The sequence below is a fragment of the Bubalus kerabau genome, chromosome 17 (assembly GCF_029407905.1).
Source record: "Bubalus kerabau isolate K-KA32 ecotype Philippines breed swamp buffalo chromosome 17, PCC_UOA_SB_1v2, whole genome shotgun sequence".
Classification (NCBI taxonomy): domain Eukaryota; kingdom Metazoa; phylum Chordata; class Mammalia; order Artiodactyla; family Bovidae; genus Bubalus; species Bubalus kerabau.
The window spans coordinates 11,711,242-11,726,530 of NC_073640.1; the positions used below are offsets into that span (position 1 = coordinate 11,711,242).

Here is a 15,289-nt window from a genome sequence, read left to right on the forward strand (position 1 = left end):
TCTTCCCGACCCAGGGATTGAACCTGTGTCTCTTGTGTCCCCTGTATTGGCAGGCAGATTCTTTACCATTGTGCCACTTGAAAAACCCAAAGGTGGGTTAATAGAAAGGGAAAATACATTCCTATTTCCCAAGGCAGGCAACTGAGGCCCTACAGAGGCTGCAGTTACTTGGTTAAAAGACCACACAAGATATTCATGGTGGCAGATCCTCTGGTATCAAGTTGAGCACTTTTTCCAAAATGTCCAGGCAAGATGTACCAGGGCCTCTTCATCCAGCACCCTCCTCCTACAAATACTCTCAGACCAAATCTAACATGACTTTCCACAGCCATCTGTCCTTACAGCATAGGAATGCTGTCCTTTCTGTAGTTGGAATCAGAGAATGGGTGAAGACGCTGTCTTCTCTGCACTTCAGTTCCCATGTGACAGTACAACTTGAATGTCTGCCACAGCAATCCCCGTGGGAGCCCGGACAATGCCACCATTGTTCAGAACATTCTTCACTGGAAGAGGCCTTCAGAGAACGGAAATTCTCCCCAGGAAGAAAACCAGTCTATTAGATGAGAGTTATGTTTAATTTTTTAATTGCAAATGGTATCATTAGCTTGAATATTCTCATCAATCATCAGATTTTTAGCTGTTTCCCAGATTTCAATCTCTCCTTGGAGACCACAACTTTATCAACACTGAATATATTTAAGCACACTTGTTAGAGTCTGAGGGCACGTCACAAAGGTATTCCAGAAAGGTCAGTAGCAACAGCACCCTCTAAACAGAAGAAAACCCTCATAAGGAATGTGTAATAATAATATTAATAAAAATAATGGCTTGTAAGTGTGGTGAGTGGCACTTTATATACATGGTCCAATTTAACCCTCCAAAGAATCCTGGGAAGTAAGATAAAGGTCTATTCATTTCAATATCAAACATTACCATGTGGTCACACAGGTATAACACCTTTATGTCACGAAGGGCAAAAACTCATTCCTAGAACATACACTGTGACTAGCAACCGCCTCCCCTGCAAAAGTGACCATCTCCTCAGAGGCTTGGGCTGTCGGGAAGTAGCTCAACTTGTTGTTTATCACACAAGTGCAAGCTGTTAGCATTTTGCCATTCCCATATCAGTGTTTCAACCTCTGTGAAGTCAATGCAGAACGTATGGAATGAAGATAAGTACATTTTTGGCTTCTGAGAAATTCAAGTAAGACATTTCCCATCTGAGGGAGTTTAGCTCTATGGGTTTCAGAATGACGTCTACTGTCCATGTCTGAAGGAGGAAGACCCAAGGATCTGAATCTCAAACTTATCCTGGTTTCTGTTTTCTCCCTTCAGGATCTGTGCAAGGAGGTAGGAAATGAAGACTTAATCTAAGAATCAATTTTTTTTTTTTTGGCTGTGCTGTGTAGCACATGGGATCTTAATTCTCCAACCAGAGATCGAACCCATACCTCCTGCACTGAAAACTCAGAGTCTTAACCACTGGACAGCCAGGGTGAAGTCCCCCAAGAATCTATTCTTAAGTAGCAACTTGAAGATCCAAATGTTGACATCAGGTATCTATTCTCTATTTTTAAAACGTGTGTTTCCTGAAAAACCACCTCAGTACAGCTCCTCCTTCACATCGACAGGATCATGGAAGGCAGCAGCCACGCGAGAACCACTGTAACCAGGAGTAAGATCACCAGCCCATCCCAAACAAGACACTTGGAGTCACAACTCCCAGGACGTCTGCCGTGACCATGGGCTTTAAACCACTCGACTGCCTCCTGGAGGTCAAACGGCTGAGCCTCATACCCCAGCTCCTTCCTGGCTTTCTCCAGGCTAAAGTAATGTGTGACGCCGGTTTTGTAAACTTCGGTGCGGGTGAGGAAGGGCTGGAAGTTGTAGAGTCGCCCCAAGATGAAGTGGGTCATCTCTGTCAGGAAAGCGAAGCAATAGATGAGGGTCAGGGGCAGGCGGGTGGATGGGAACTTGTAGCCCAGGCCCTCAACCAGAGGCCGGAAGAACTCAAAGTTGTTCACAGGCCTGCCGTCTGAGATGAAGTAGGGCTGCCCAGCAGCAATGTGGCCCTTGTTGGCTTTCAGGGCCTCTGAGGCCAGGATGTGAGCCTGCACCAAGTTGTCCACATGGACAAATTCCACCAGACTCTTGGGGTCTCCGTACACAAACCTGAACAGGCCCTTCTCTATGTAGCTCACTATCCTGGGGAGGTGCCTCTGTTCTCCAGGCCCGTAGATGCCAGCTGGCCTCAGGGCACAGGTGCTCAAGACCCCACCGCCCCTCTCCAGGGCCGTACCATTGGCTGACAGCACCTTCTTCTCAGCGATAGATTTGGTCCGAGAGTAGTGATCAGGATGGAGGTGAAGGGGCAGGTAAGGCAGAGATTCGTCTCCATTTCTGATGACCTGCCCTCCAAAGATGACGTTGAAAGTGCTCGTGTACACTAACCTCGGCACCCCTCTCCTCCTGCATGCCTGGAGGATGTTGTCTGTGCCCCCCACGTTGACTTCTTCAATCAGGCTTCGATTCAGTTGCTCGCGCCCTGACATACCGTAAGACGCGATATGGAACACACAAGCCACGTCGACACCCTGGAAGGCGTTCTCTATGTCAGAGAGACAGCGGATATCTCCTAGTATAAACCGGATGCCTTCTGGAATGGTCTGAGCAGGGCGGCTGATGTCAAACAGAATCACATGGACTCCCTTCTGGTTCAGAGCACAGCCAAGGCTGCAAGAAGAAAGAGTAAAAGTTAGATCAAATCACTATTAAGCTATGCCTTGGAAAAGTACGGCTCAGGCAGTGAAGGGTCTGCCTGCAGTGTGGGAGACCTGGGTTTGATCCCTGGGTTGGGAAGATCCCCTGGAGAAGGAAATGGCAACCACTCCAGTACTCTTGCCTGGAAAATTCCATGGACTGAGGAGCCTGGTAGGCTACAGTCCATGGGTTCACAAAGAGTCAGACATGACTGAGCGACTTCACTTTCTCTCTTTCTTTGGAAAAGTATATAATTTTCCCAGTCTTCTTGGTTTATCCTGTGAGTTCCTCACTTTACACATTCATTGGTACAAGTTTTACTTATGCAAATATTAAAAAACGAGCATCTTCACATTTATTTAAATTACAATGAGAGAGGCTTTATATTCAAAGATGGTGGTGTCCACATATTACATTCCCCCAGCCCCCCGTTCCAGGCATGCATGCATGCTAGGTCACTTCAGTCGTGCCTGACTCTTTGTGACCCCATGGAATGTAGCCCACCAGGCTCCTCTGTCCATGGGATTCTCCAGGCAAGAATACTGGAGTGGGTTGCCATGCCCTCCTCCAAGGAATCTTCCTGACCCAGGGGTCGAACCTGCATCTCCTGCAGCTCCCTGTATTGCAGGCGGATTCTTTACCACTGAGCCACCAGAAAACCCCTCCTCCCCCCATTCTAGCACTCACCATCTATTCTTCAGAATATTTATGAATGATAATGTAACTGTGAAAGAACAGCCATTATTTTAAATTGTTTGTTTGTGATAAGACTATCTCCCAACCCCGATTCAATGGCTTTATAAAGGATTTTTCTTCAAGTGGAATGTATCTATAGTTCTCAATTTCCTAATCTGAGCAGTGGGCAGCATGGTTCATTCCTGGTCTACACTGTACCAACAAGTAAGAGTCTACACTGCGTTAATGTAGGTTGAAAGCTATACTTTTCCCAGCAACTACTGGTAAAATACTTCCATGGACATATTTTACAGATGCACTGACCGGAAACCAAAATAGCCACCTCCTCCTGTAATGAGGACTGTTTCCTTCGGAGATTTGTGGGAATCCATATGTGGCAGTCAAAGATAACTGGACCTATGAAGAAAGTAGGATGCATCACTGTTACTAACCCAACTGCAGAAGCGATGGTCCCCTACTTGGGGTTAATAGACACAAAAAGGCAGTGTGCTCCAGCAGAAAGAAAAGCTAAGACCTGGGTTCCCGTCATGGCTTTGGGACATTAGCTGACTCCTGCCCACCCCCCTCCTGTCACTTCTTGGGCTGCACAACATTTCTGCCTGTGTCAGCAGGAACAGTACTAATCTGCTCTGACTGCCTGGCAAGGTCAGTGTGAAGGTTAAATAAGATAATGTAGCTGGGAGAGCTTTGAAAAACCACAAAACACTCTCCAAATAGAAAGCATTATTCTTAATCCGTGGAAAACACTAGAGGCTTTTTGAAAAGAAGTTGTTCGAATTTGGTAGGGAGGGTCATTTTCTGCATCCCCCCACCCCCTCTGAAAAATCAAGGACAGAATTCTGAAGCAAATTTCCAACATCTTTTGTTTAAGACAGCACACTGCAGCATAGTTTAATACAGGCTTTTATGTAAAAAAAAAAAAGTAGAAAAAGAAGGGAAGGACAAAAAGGTCCTTTATGTAGCAAACCATATTCACCCACCCAGGAAATCTTCTAAGTACTGTGTGTGCTCAATGCCTTTGGGAACCTTGCTTCCCCCTCCCTCCACATCTATGCTAAAATTATATTCTAATTATTATTTTCTCAAGGCTCCAAGACACCTTTCTTTCAAAAACAAGACAAAACAAGCAAAAAGTGGGCCACTCAACTCTTTCCACTTAAGAAGAAATGGAACAGGAGGCTCGCAGGTCCTCAAATGCATTTAAACACACACACACACACACACACACACACACTTTCTCTCATTCAGTCAAGTAAGTGGAGACAACTGAGAAGCGTGGTTAGTTAGGGAGACTGCAAGCAACCAAGGGTGCTACCATTTGGACAGGTTCATCCCTCTGAGCTGTTGCTGCATTAAACATCAGAACTAAAAATAAGCTTGCAGGGTTCTGGAGACCGAATGGGAACATGTATAAAAATTGCCTGATGTAGTGTAGGTGCTCCATGGATATCACTTCTTGAATTTCCTTTTCTTCGCGTTCCACAGTCTAAGGATTCAATTTTTCTCTTACATTCCCACACATCATGATAAGGTCTCTCAGAAGTACAGGATTACACAAAGCTTGTCAGATTCTTCTGGATAACTCTACTAAGAAGCTTTGATCACCAGCAAAGCTAATCAGATCATTCGTGCAGAAATCAGTTGGTGTGACAGCTGAAGACAAGATTCAGCAAGTGACTGTCTCCGTGGCTTGAGGGTGAGATAATTAGGAAAACTGAGCAAAATGATGTGAAGGATGGCTGGAGTCCCAAGGTCTGACTAAGCAGTTGCCATTGTTGTGCTTACAGGAAAATCCATCACGAATGAATGCCCCGGCATCCTCTTAATATGCGACCTTATGTTTCTATTATTTTCTGAGTGCAGGACGCTCCCATTCGGATTTGGACTAGCCAGCCATAAAACTTGCTGCGGTCCATTCTGACGCTTAACATGATCACATGACTTTGTTATCACTGATGCTGCTTCCAGACACAGAAGGGTGTCAGTCACTGACACTTCAGCCCAGACTTCTTACTGTCACCACCATGACCTGGTGGCAACCTCCTTCTCTGACTTCCTCTCACTCTTTTGTTGGGACTCTACTCTGCGCTCCAGCCCCCTGAACTTCTCCCTTCTCTTGATAATGCCAAGCTCATCTGTGCTGAGGCCTACACGCACTCCTTGCTTCACCTCTGTGTGAACCACCGCCAAGCCAGATCCCTGCCAGGCTGCGTCTTTCTCAATATTTAGGTCTGCTCAAGTGCTCGATGCAGAGGGTAGTTTCTGAAGAGCTCTCCCTTATCTGAACGCTGCTTTGTTTTCTTCATGGCACATTACCTAAATGTATTTGTTTCCTTTCTGACTACTGATCTCCTTCCAGCAGAATCTGGGTGCCATGAGAACCAAAACCTTCAGCCTTTCTCACTGGCATGTCCCCACCAGACAACCTCAGATGCAGAGGATGCCCATCAAGTATCTGCAGAATTCATGGATGATTTGGGACATGGTGAAATACATCCAATTTAGTAAAATGATGATGGGCACAAATTATGCAGGGCCCGGCCGTGTCCAAGAGTCGTCATTGTGTATGCCAATCAGTGCTGCCATTTTCATTTAACTTAGCTCCTAAAAAGAAAAGTTCTGGCATGAAAATGACATAAAGCAAAATGTGACAGAATTCCTGCATTCCAGAGCGTATGCTAGAGGAGACAGGCTTCTGCAAATTAAAGTAGAAGGCAAAACCAAGAGAAACCAAGATTCCTTCGGGGGAGCCTGCACTCTATTCTGCAGACAACAGAGTCTTTGCAGGTGTCCAGGACGGTGGGCTCACTTCAGTCCTTGTCAAAGATTAAGCTTTACCTGGAGGAGGGAGAGACTGGAGGTTGGCAGGAGTCTAGGTGAGGGGTGATGAAGGGGCAGGGCCAGTGTGCTCAGCTGAGATCACCATGAGGCAGGGGCAGCAGGTGAAGTCTAAGGACGGTGACGCCCTTAAGCAAAACCGCACTTACAGGTTTTAGAACTGTTCTGTTTGGTTACAGGGTTTTCATTAAGAGGATGCCAGAGGGGGGAAAAAAAGGTTAAGATATTTTTCTATCTCCACAAGAATTCCCCGATAAGGAAATCAGAAAATGGACAAGGCTTCAAAGAACCCAGCTAAGAATTTTCCAACAGAAATTCTTCGCAGGGACTTCCCTGGTGGTTCAGTGGTTCAGACTCCGTGCTCCCACTGCAGATGGCTCGGGTTCGATCCCTGATCAGGGAACTAGATCCCACATGCTGCAACTAAGAGTTCTCATGCTGCAACTAAAGATCCTGCAGTGAAAGTAAGTGAATAAATAAATATTTTTTAGGAAAGGAAAAAGAAATTCTTCCAAATCTCTCATTGTCCTTTTTTAAAAAAGTTTTTATATTGGAGTATAGCCAGTTAACAGCACTGTGATGGTTTCAAGTGCACAGCAAAGTCACTCAGCCATCCACAGACACGTACGTGTTCTTCTCCAAACTCCCCTCCCAGCCAGGCTGCCACATAACATTGAGCAGAGTTCTCTGTGCTATACGGTAGGTCCTTGTTGGTTATCCATTTCAAATACAGCAGTGTGTATCAATGTCCTTTGTTTCTAAAATTGCACATTCCCATCCAGTCATAAGACTGCAGGCCAGTCCTGGCTCAAGTGCACACTAATCACACCAGGAACGTACAAATTCAAACTATTAACGCTTCCGAGTACCTGTCAGGCCTATTCACGCTATTCCTCATTACCTTCCAACTAATTCCAGAATTATCTGGGGCAAGAACCTGTGTAATTGACTTGAACTGGAGGGTCAGAGGAGTGGTAACGAGTAAGGAAAGATTAATAAGTTAGCAAGACAAATGGCAATGAGGGAAGCCTATCCACCCGGCTGGTGAAACCTTCATGGATGACCAGCCATTAGTGATGCCACCCAGAAGCCACCTCCTCCTTTTCCAGCTGCCTGCATCGGCGAGCACAGAAAAATCACAGCAAACACATTTCGCAGGAAACCAAAAGAAATTCCCATGAACACTAAGCCACAAGGGAGAAAAGAGGGTCTGCGTGGTTTTCCTTCAAACAGCTGCCTGAGTTTTTATATTTCATGGTGGCTGCTTTACTAGTTTCCATCTGATTCTTTCCAGGGCTGGGCACTCAGACCACTGTTTATAATCTCAATTGCTTTAAGGCTCTTCCAAAATGTGGCTTTGTTCAGTAATTGCTTCCTTCTGGGTTGGGGGGGAGGGTCACATTTATTCTGAGGAGTCATTTTAGCTGATACAGGTTATGGTTAAGTACACGATCCAAAAAAAAAAAAAAAAAAGGAATCTTAATTATAAACAAGAAAAAATGAAATTTAAAGTCCGCCTGACCCCTTGATAATACTAAGATAGAACGAGGGTAATAAAGTTGACATCTCACAGGGAAGTCATGAGAAGAAACTCATAAAAATGACTAGGAGTACTTCAGATTTACAAAGACCTAATTAAATGCGAAGGATCAGTAATAAGAACCTCAGCTTATGCACACAGTTCCTTCATCCCCAGGGTTCAAGAGGATGATGCTACTGACCCTCTGGTATTAAAATGCAACATACAAATCAAGGCGCTACTGGAGTATGGCGAGCAGAACTGAAGACAGCTTTCATAAAGAAAAATTTACTGTATTTACTTTAAAGGAAGATAAAAATATATCCAGGTAGTTTAACCCTATGATGGCGTGTTTTAAATTACTGCCAGGTACTGAATGGAGGCAAAATTAACTGTGTTCTTACTGTACTGAGACCAGGAAAGTGTACTGAGGCTAGAAGGTTTAGAAACGGTGCTGCTCAAATTCCACACATGATCTGAAAGTTATCTGTGTTTAATACAAAGCAGTTAGAGCCATAATGATGAACAAGTAGTTACAGACAATAAGGAGAGTCACCCTGATACAGGCAAAAGGGAACTGAGGTGTAAAACCTAGAAGGCCAAACACATCTGCGAAGAAAATTAACCGCACAGCATTAAGGGGAAAGTTGACACAATCATGCCAAACAGGGGTATTTGTGCAGTTTTGAGTTTTACTGGCAGTGGCAGGGAAGTTAATTCTATCACCTGATCTTCTTGTCCAGATACCCACTCAAACTACTTTTGCCTACATATTTGTTGCACAAAAGATCCTTGCAGTCTTGCAGTTATTCCTGATACTTATAAGTTAATCACCAAGTTTTATAATTGGTATTTTCCAACTGCTTCCCAAACTATTGTATTAACTCCATGCAAACCTAAGCCATTTCTCTAAGAATGTCAGCAGGAATGAGGAATATTTGACAGATCCTAGACCTGGTCCATTATATGTATTACTGCGGGCAGGAATCCCTTAGAAGAAACGGAGTAGCCATCATGGTCAACAAGAGAGTCCAAAATGCAGTACTTGGACGCAATCTCAAAAACGACAGAATGATCTCTGTTTGTTTCCAAGGCAAACCATTCAATATCACAGTAATCCAAGTCTATGCCCCAACCAGTAATGCTGAAGAAGCTGACGTTGAATGGTTCTATGAAGACCTACAAGACCTTTTAGAACTAACACCCAAAAAATGTCCTTTTCATTATAGGGGACTGGAATGCAAAAGTAGGAAGTCAAGAAACACCTGGAGTAACAGGCAAATTTGGCCTTGGAATACAGAATGAAGCAGGGCAAAGGCTAATAGAGTTTTGCCAACAGAACGCACTGGTCATAGCAAACACCCTCTTCCAACAACACAAGAGAAGACTCTACACATAGACATCACCAGATGGTCAACACCAAAATCAGAGTGATCATATTCTTTGCAGCCAAAGATAGAGAAGCTCTATACAGTCAGCAAAAACGAGACTGGGAGCTGACTGTGGCTCAGATCATGAACTCCTTATTGACAAATTCAGACTTAAACTGAAGAAAGTAGGGAAAACCACTAGACCATTCAGGTATGACCTAAATCAAATCCCTTATGATTATACAGTGGAAATGAGAAATAGATTTAAGGGCCTAGATCTGATAGATAGAGTGCCTGATGAACTATGGACGGAGGTTCATGACACTGTACAGGAGACAGGGATCAAGACCATCCCCACGGAAAAGAAATGCAAAAAAGCAAAATGGCTGTCTGGGGAGGCCTTACAAATAGCTGTGAAAAGAAGAGAAGTGAAAAGCAAAGGGGAAAAGGAAAGATATAAGCATCTGAATGCAGAGTTCCAAAGAATAGTAAGGAGAGATAAGAAAGCCTTCCTCAGAAACCAATGCAAAGAAATAGAGGAAAACAACAGAATGGGAAAGACTAGAGATCTCTTCAAGAAAATTAGAGATACCAAGGGAACATTTCATGCAAAGATGGGCTTGATAAAGGACAAAAATGGTATGGACCTAACAGAAATAGAAGATATTAAGAAGAGGTGGCAGGAATACACAAACGAACTGTATAAAAAAGACCTTCATGACCAAGATAATCACGAAGGTGTGATCACTCACCTAGAGCCAGACATCCTGGAATGTGAAGTCAAGTGGGCCTTAGAAAGCATCACTATGAACAAAGCTAGTGGAGGTGACGGAATTCCAGTTGAGCTACTTCAAATCCTGAAAGATGATGCTGTGAAAGTGCTGTACTCAATATGCCAGCAAATTTGGAAAACTCAGCAGTGGCCACAGGACTGGAAAAGGTCAGTTTTCATTCCAATCCCAAAGAAAGGCAATGCCAAAGAATGCTCAAACTACTGCACAATTGCACTCCTCTCACACGCTAGCAAAGTAATGCTCAAAACTCTCCAAGCCAGGCTTCAGCAATACGTGAACCGTGAACTTCCAGATGTTCAAGCTGGTTTTAGTAAAGGCAGAGGAACCAGAGATCAAATTGCCAACATCCACTGGATCATGGAAAAAGCAAGAGAGTTCCAGAAAAACATCTATTTTTGCTTTATTGACTATGCCAAAGCCTTTGACTGTGTGGATCACAATAAACTGTGGAAAATTCCTCAAGAGGTGGGAATACCAGACCACCTGACCTCCCTCTTGAGAAACCTATATGCAGGTCAGGAAGCAACGGTCAGAACTGGACATGGAACAACAGACTGGTTCCAAATAGGAAAAGGAGTACATCAAGGCTGTATATTGACACCCTGCTTATTTAACTTCTATGCAGAGTACATCATGAGAAACGCTGGACTGGAAGAAGCACAAGCTGGAATCAAGACTGCCGGGAGAAATATCAATAACCTCAGATATGCAGATGACACCACCCTTATGGCAGAAAGTGAAGAGGAACTAAAAAGCCTCTTGAGGAAAGTGAAAGAGGAGAGTGAAAAAGTTGGCTTAAAGCTCAACATTCAGAAAACGAAGATCATGGCATCCGGTCCCATCACTTCATGGGAAATAGATGGGGAAACAGTGGAAACAGTGTCAGACTTTATTTTTCTGGGCTCCAAAATCACTGCAGATGGTGACTGCAGCCATGAAATTAGAAGACGCTTACTCCTTGGAAGGAAAGTTATGACCAACCTAGATAGCATATTGAAAAGCAGAGACATTATTTTGCCAACGAAGGTCCGTCTAGTCAAGGCTATGGTTTTTCCAGTGGTCATGTATGGATGTGAGAGTTGGACTGTGAAGAAAGCTGAGCACTGAAGAATTGATACTTTTGAACTGTTGTGTTGGAGAAGACTGTTGAGAGTCCCTTGGACTGCAAGGAGGTCCAACCAGTCCATTCTCAAGGAGATCAGTCCTGGGTGTTCTTTGGAAAGAATGATGCTAAAGCTGAAACTCCAGTACTGTAGCCACCTCACGTGAACAGTTGACTCATTGAAAAGATTCTGATGCTGGGAGGGATTGGGGGCAGGAGGAGAAGGGAACGACAGAGGATGAGATGGCTGGTTGGCATCACTGACTCGATGGACATGAGTTTGAGTGAACTCCGGGAGTTGGTGATGGACAGGGAGGCCTGGCGTGCTGCAATTCATGGTGTCCCAAAGAGTCAGACACGACTGAGCGACAGAACTGAACTGAACTGAATTGAGACCTGGTAAATCCAAACACGGTTTGTACTCTGCAACCTTTCAAATGCCCTTTGCTGTTTTACCTGCAAGCACTGTACTTGTACTTCCTCCCCTCTAGGTCAGCATGCCTGCCACTTAAAACATATCAAAGTACTGTCATCTGTCATTCATTAATCACTTACTGTGTGCTGAGCACCCCGCTAGACCTTCTCCACAAATCATTTCCCTTGATGCTGCTAACAACCCTCTGAGGCAAGTACTAATTGGTAAACCCCATTTACTATGGCCAGGTCAGTAGTTGGGACAGCAGGGGGCTGTATCTACTGGCACCCAGATGCATCTGATTCTACAGCCTACACCTCACCCACATCAAGCACTCAGGGCTGTGCAGAGTCCCTGACCTGAAGCAGCCAAGTCTATGGTGACCTGAGTCCCGTGGGGGCTTTCACAGCTAACACATTCTGCAATGTCAAATGGGCCCTTCCAATTTCCAGAAGGGCAGGCAGGAGGTGCCCCATCCCCTCCCGAGAGGCAAGAGGTAGTGGGGAGGCAGGGTTAAGCTTTTTAGATTATAAATCAGAAAATCTGAGTCCTAGACTTGGTTCTCCCATCAATTCCCTGTGTAACGCTGGGAAAGTCACTGAACCTCTCGGATCCTGTTTCCTCCTTGCTAAAATGAAAATAGCAACTATGTCGGCATTTAGTATTATGGGCGAGGGGCTTAAGGTTAACCACTGAAGCCTCAGAACAGTCTTCTGAGGTAATTATTATCCTCAGCTTTTCTGATATGAGAAAAAGACTCAGAGGTCAAGAACCTTGCCTACCTATATATATATATATATATATATATATATATATATATATATATATCCAAAGTAAAGGAAATCACTATCTCCAAAAGGTATCTGCGCCGCCATATTCACTGCAGCATTATTCAAATTGCTGAGTCATGGAAACAACCTAAGTGCCCATTAAAGGATGAATGGATAAGGAAAATGTGATGTATACACACACAAACACACACACAGTGGAATACTATTCAGCCACTCAAAAAGGGAAGGAAATCCTACCATTAGTGACAGTACCAATTGACCTTGAGGGCATTATGCTAAGTGAAATAAGTCACAGACAAATACTGGGGTGATCCCGATTACACCGACTCTAAAAGAGCTGATCTCATAGAAACAAAGAGTAGGACGGCGGTTGCCAGGGGGTGGGGGATGCGGGAAATGAGGAGATGCTTTTCAAAGGGTATAAGCTTCTAGTTACAAGACATAATTGAGTTCTGGGGATCAAATGCACAGCATGGGGGCCATATGTAGTATTACCGTATTACAGACTTGAAAGCTGCTAGGCGAGTAGTTCTTTTTTCCCCCTCCCCACTTTGGGACCCCGCAGCTCCCAAGGCCGAACCGCCCAGGGTGAGCCAGGCCCCGCCTTGCTGGCCCAGATGCCAACTCCACGCAGATCTGATCTCAAGACCCCCACCTGGATGCCGCCATCTTCCCGCGCGCCAGGCGAGAGTAAATCTTTCAAGTGTTGACCACACACAAAGAAAACTATCATAATTCTGTGAGGTGATAGAGATGTTAACTGACCTCACTGTGCTTATCATTTCACAATATATATGCGTATCAGGTCACCAAGTTGTGCATCTTAAAATCACACAACGCCACACGTCATTTTTACCCTAGTCAAGTTGAAAGGAAAAGCATCTAAAACAAACAAAACAAAAAACTGGCCCACAAATTATGCAGGTGACAGGCTGAGTTGGAGCAAGGACTTGAAGACAGATCAGAGTAGGAGGACCCAGCTGGGTTGGGAACAACGCAGTGTCATTCACTTATCACCTTCATAGTTTCTGTCATACCTGGTATCTCGGATACTTTGTTGCTGCTTAGTTGCTAAATGGTGTGTGGCTCTTTGCGACCCCATGGACTGTAGCCCGCCAGGCTCCTCTGTCCATGGGATTTTCCAGACAAGATTACTGGTGTGGGTTGCCATTTCTTACTCTGGGGGCTCTTTCTGACCCAGGGATCGAACTCGTGTCTTTTGCATTAGCAGGCAGATTCTTTACCACTGAGCCACCAGAGCAGCCCTATCTCTGGTACTAGTACTTACTGTTTTATTTAAAACTCCTTATCTTTTAGCAATAAATACCTTCATTTTAAATGGGAACCTTACACGGCCACTTAAATGGAAAACCAGAATCATCTGTCATCAAGACAAAGTAATCTTTCCCCCACAAAGATTATAATATAAAATAAAAAAAAGTGAATGGAGTCTAGCTTGACACAGATGCCTGTTGAAAGTTCTGAGCTTGGGGCCTGCCATCTTTTTCAAAAAGAAGACGAAAACCAGAAGCTAGCCGGTGCTTGAGACCTTCGCAACGATCCTAGAAAGAGACGCTGAGCCCCGCTGCTTGAAATCCGAGGGGAAGTGGGATGAACTCAGGTCGGCCATCACTCACGACCGCGCCCCGTACCAGCGGCCACGGGGCTCGTCCCACCTGGGCCGCCACGACACGCAGGTAGCGGCCGACAAGGTCGTCCTCCGCTGGATCCCGAGGCGCATGCAAGCCCAGGCGTCCCCGCCAGGGTCACACAGGGAACTGATGGGAGAACCAAGTCTAGGACTCAGTCTAGGACCCGCGCCTGGGTCCCGGCGGAGGGGCGACCCTCCCTACCCGGGGCCACTCACAGAGATAGAAGACCACGGCGACGCCGGGATAGCGCGAGGTGGGGCGACTCAGGCCCCTCCCTCTCCCCACCGCCTCCCCCGCTCGGCGCCTGAGCCGTCGGACCAGCCTCCTGGAGCCACTTCCGGCCTCTCTACGATGCTCGGAGGTCTCGGCATCTCTATGGTATGCAGGTTTCTCCCACCATCACCTGTGCGACGGTGTGGCGTTCACTTCACGCATCTTCCCGAAGTGCCCAAACCGTGTGTTCCAGCTTCGCGGGAGCCCTTTCAGGGCATATCGGTTATGAAAAGTGAAGTGGTGAAAGTGAAGTCGCTCAGTTGTGTCCGACTCTTTGCGACCCCATGGACTGTAGCCTATCAGGCTCCTCCGTCCATGGGCTTTTCCAGGCAAGAGTGCTGGAGTGGATTGCCATTTCCTTCTCCAGGGGATCTTCCCAACCCAGGAATCGAACGCGGGTCTCCCGCATTGCAGGCAGACGCTTTACCGTCTGAGCCATCATCGGCTATAACCACCTCCAATTTAGACTTCCGTTTCCGTCTTTGTGTACCTTCAACGTTGAGCAGGACTTCCCTGTAGCTCAAACGGTAAAGAATCTGCCTGCGATGCAGGAGACTGGGATTCGATCCCTGGGTTGGGAAGTTCCTATGGAGCAGGGAATGGGAATCCACTCCAGTACTCTTGCCTGGAGAATTCCATGGACAGGGAAGCCTGGCAGGCTACAGTCTGTGGGATCGCAAAGAGTCGGACACGACTGAGTGACTAACGCACACACAATGTTGAGCATAACCAGTGCTTGATAAATAGGAGGTGCTCAGCTTATTTATTGCTTCGATGGATGAATGGATGTGTGGGTGTGTGGATGGATAGATGGACTGGTGGACGGGTAGATGGGTGGGTGATGGATGGATGAGGCTCTCTAGGCTCCTGAGTATTCACTTGCCATGTATCTTTTAAAATCTGTCTCTGGGTTTCTATATTTATGTATATTTTCCTGTGTCCCCAGTTTCCCCTATTTTTACAGTTCCACTTCTGATCAATGAGCGAGCAATGATGTGAAGACTAACCTTTGTTGCTGGCATATTGAGTGCAGCATTTTAACAGTATCATCTTTTAGGATTTGAAACAGCTCACCTGGA

The 15,289-nt window shown here is 45.5% G+C and overlaps 1 protein-coding gene across 2 annotated transcripts; it reads right to left on the reverse strand.

Annotated features, from left to right (window-relative positions):
* Positions 1-567: 567 nt before the first annotated feature.
* Positions 568-14,282, reverse strand: SDR42E1 (short chain dehydrogenase/reductase family 42E, member 1). Of its 2 annotated transcripts, none has more exons than XM_055554061.1 (3): positions 14,153-14,282; positions 3,760-3,852; positions 568-2,733 (listed from the first exon to the last, which is right to left on the reverse strand). In XM_055554061.1, the coding sequence occupies exons 2-3, from the start codon at positions 3,825-3,827 to the stop codon at positions 1,620-1,622; spliced, it is 1,182 nt and encodes a 393-aa protein (XP_055410036.1). In that variant the 5' UTR covers positions 3,828-3,852; positions 14,153-14,282; the 3' UTR covers positions 568-1,619. The 2 variants fall into 2 exon arrangements, with proteins under 2 accessions (XP_055410036.1, XP_055410037.1); XM_055554062.1 differs by lacking the exon at positions 14,153-14,282 and adding an exon at positions 13,835-14,146.
* Between the last annotated feature and the right edge of the window lie 1,007 nt (positions 14,283-15,289).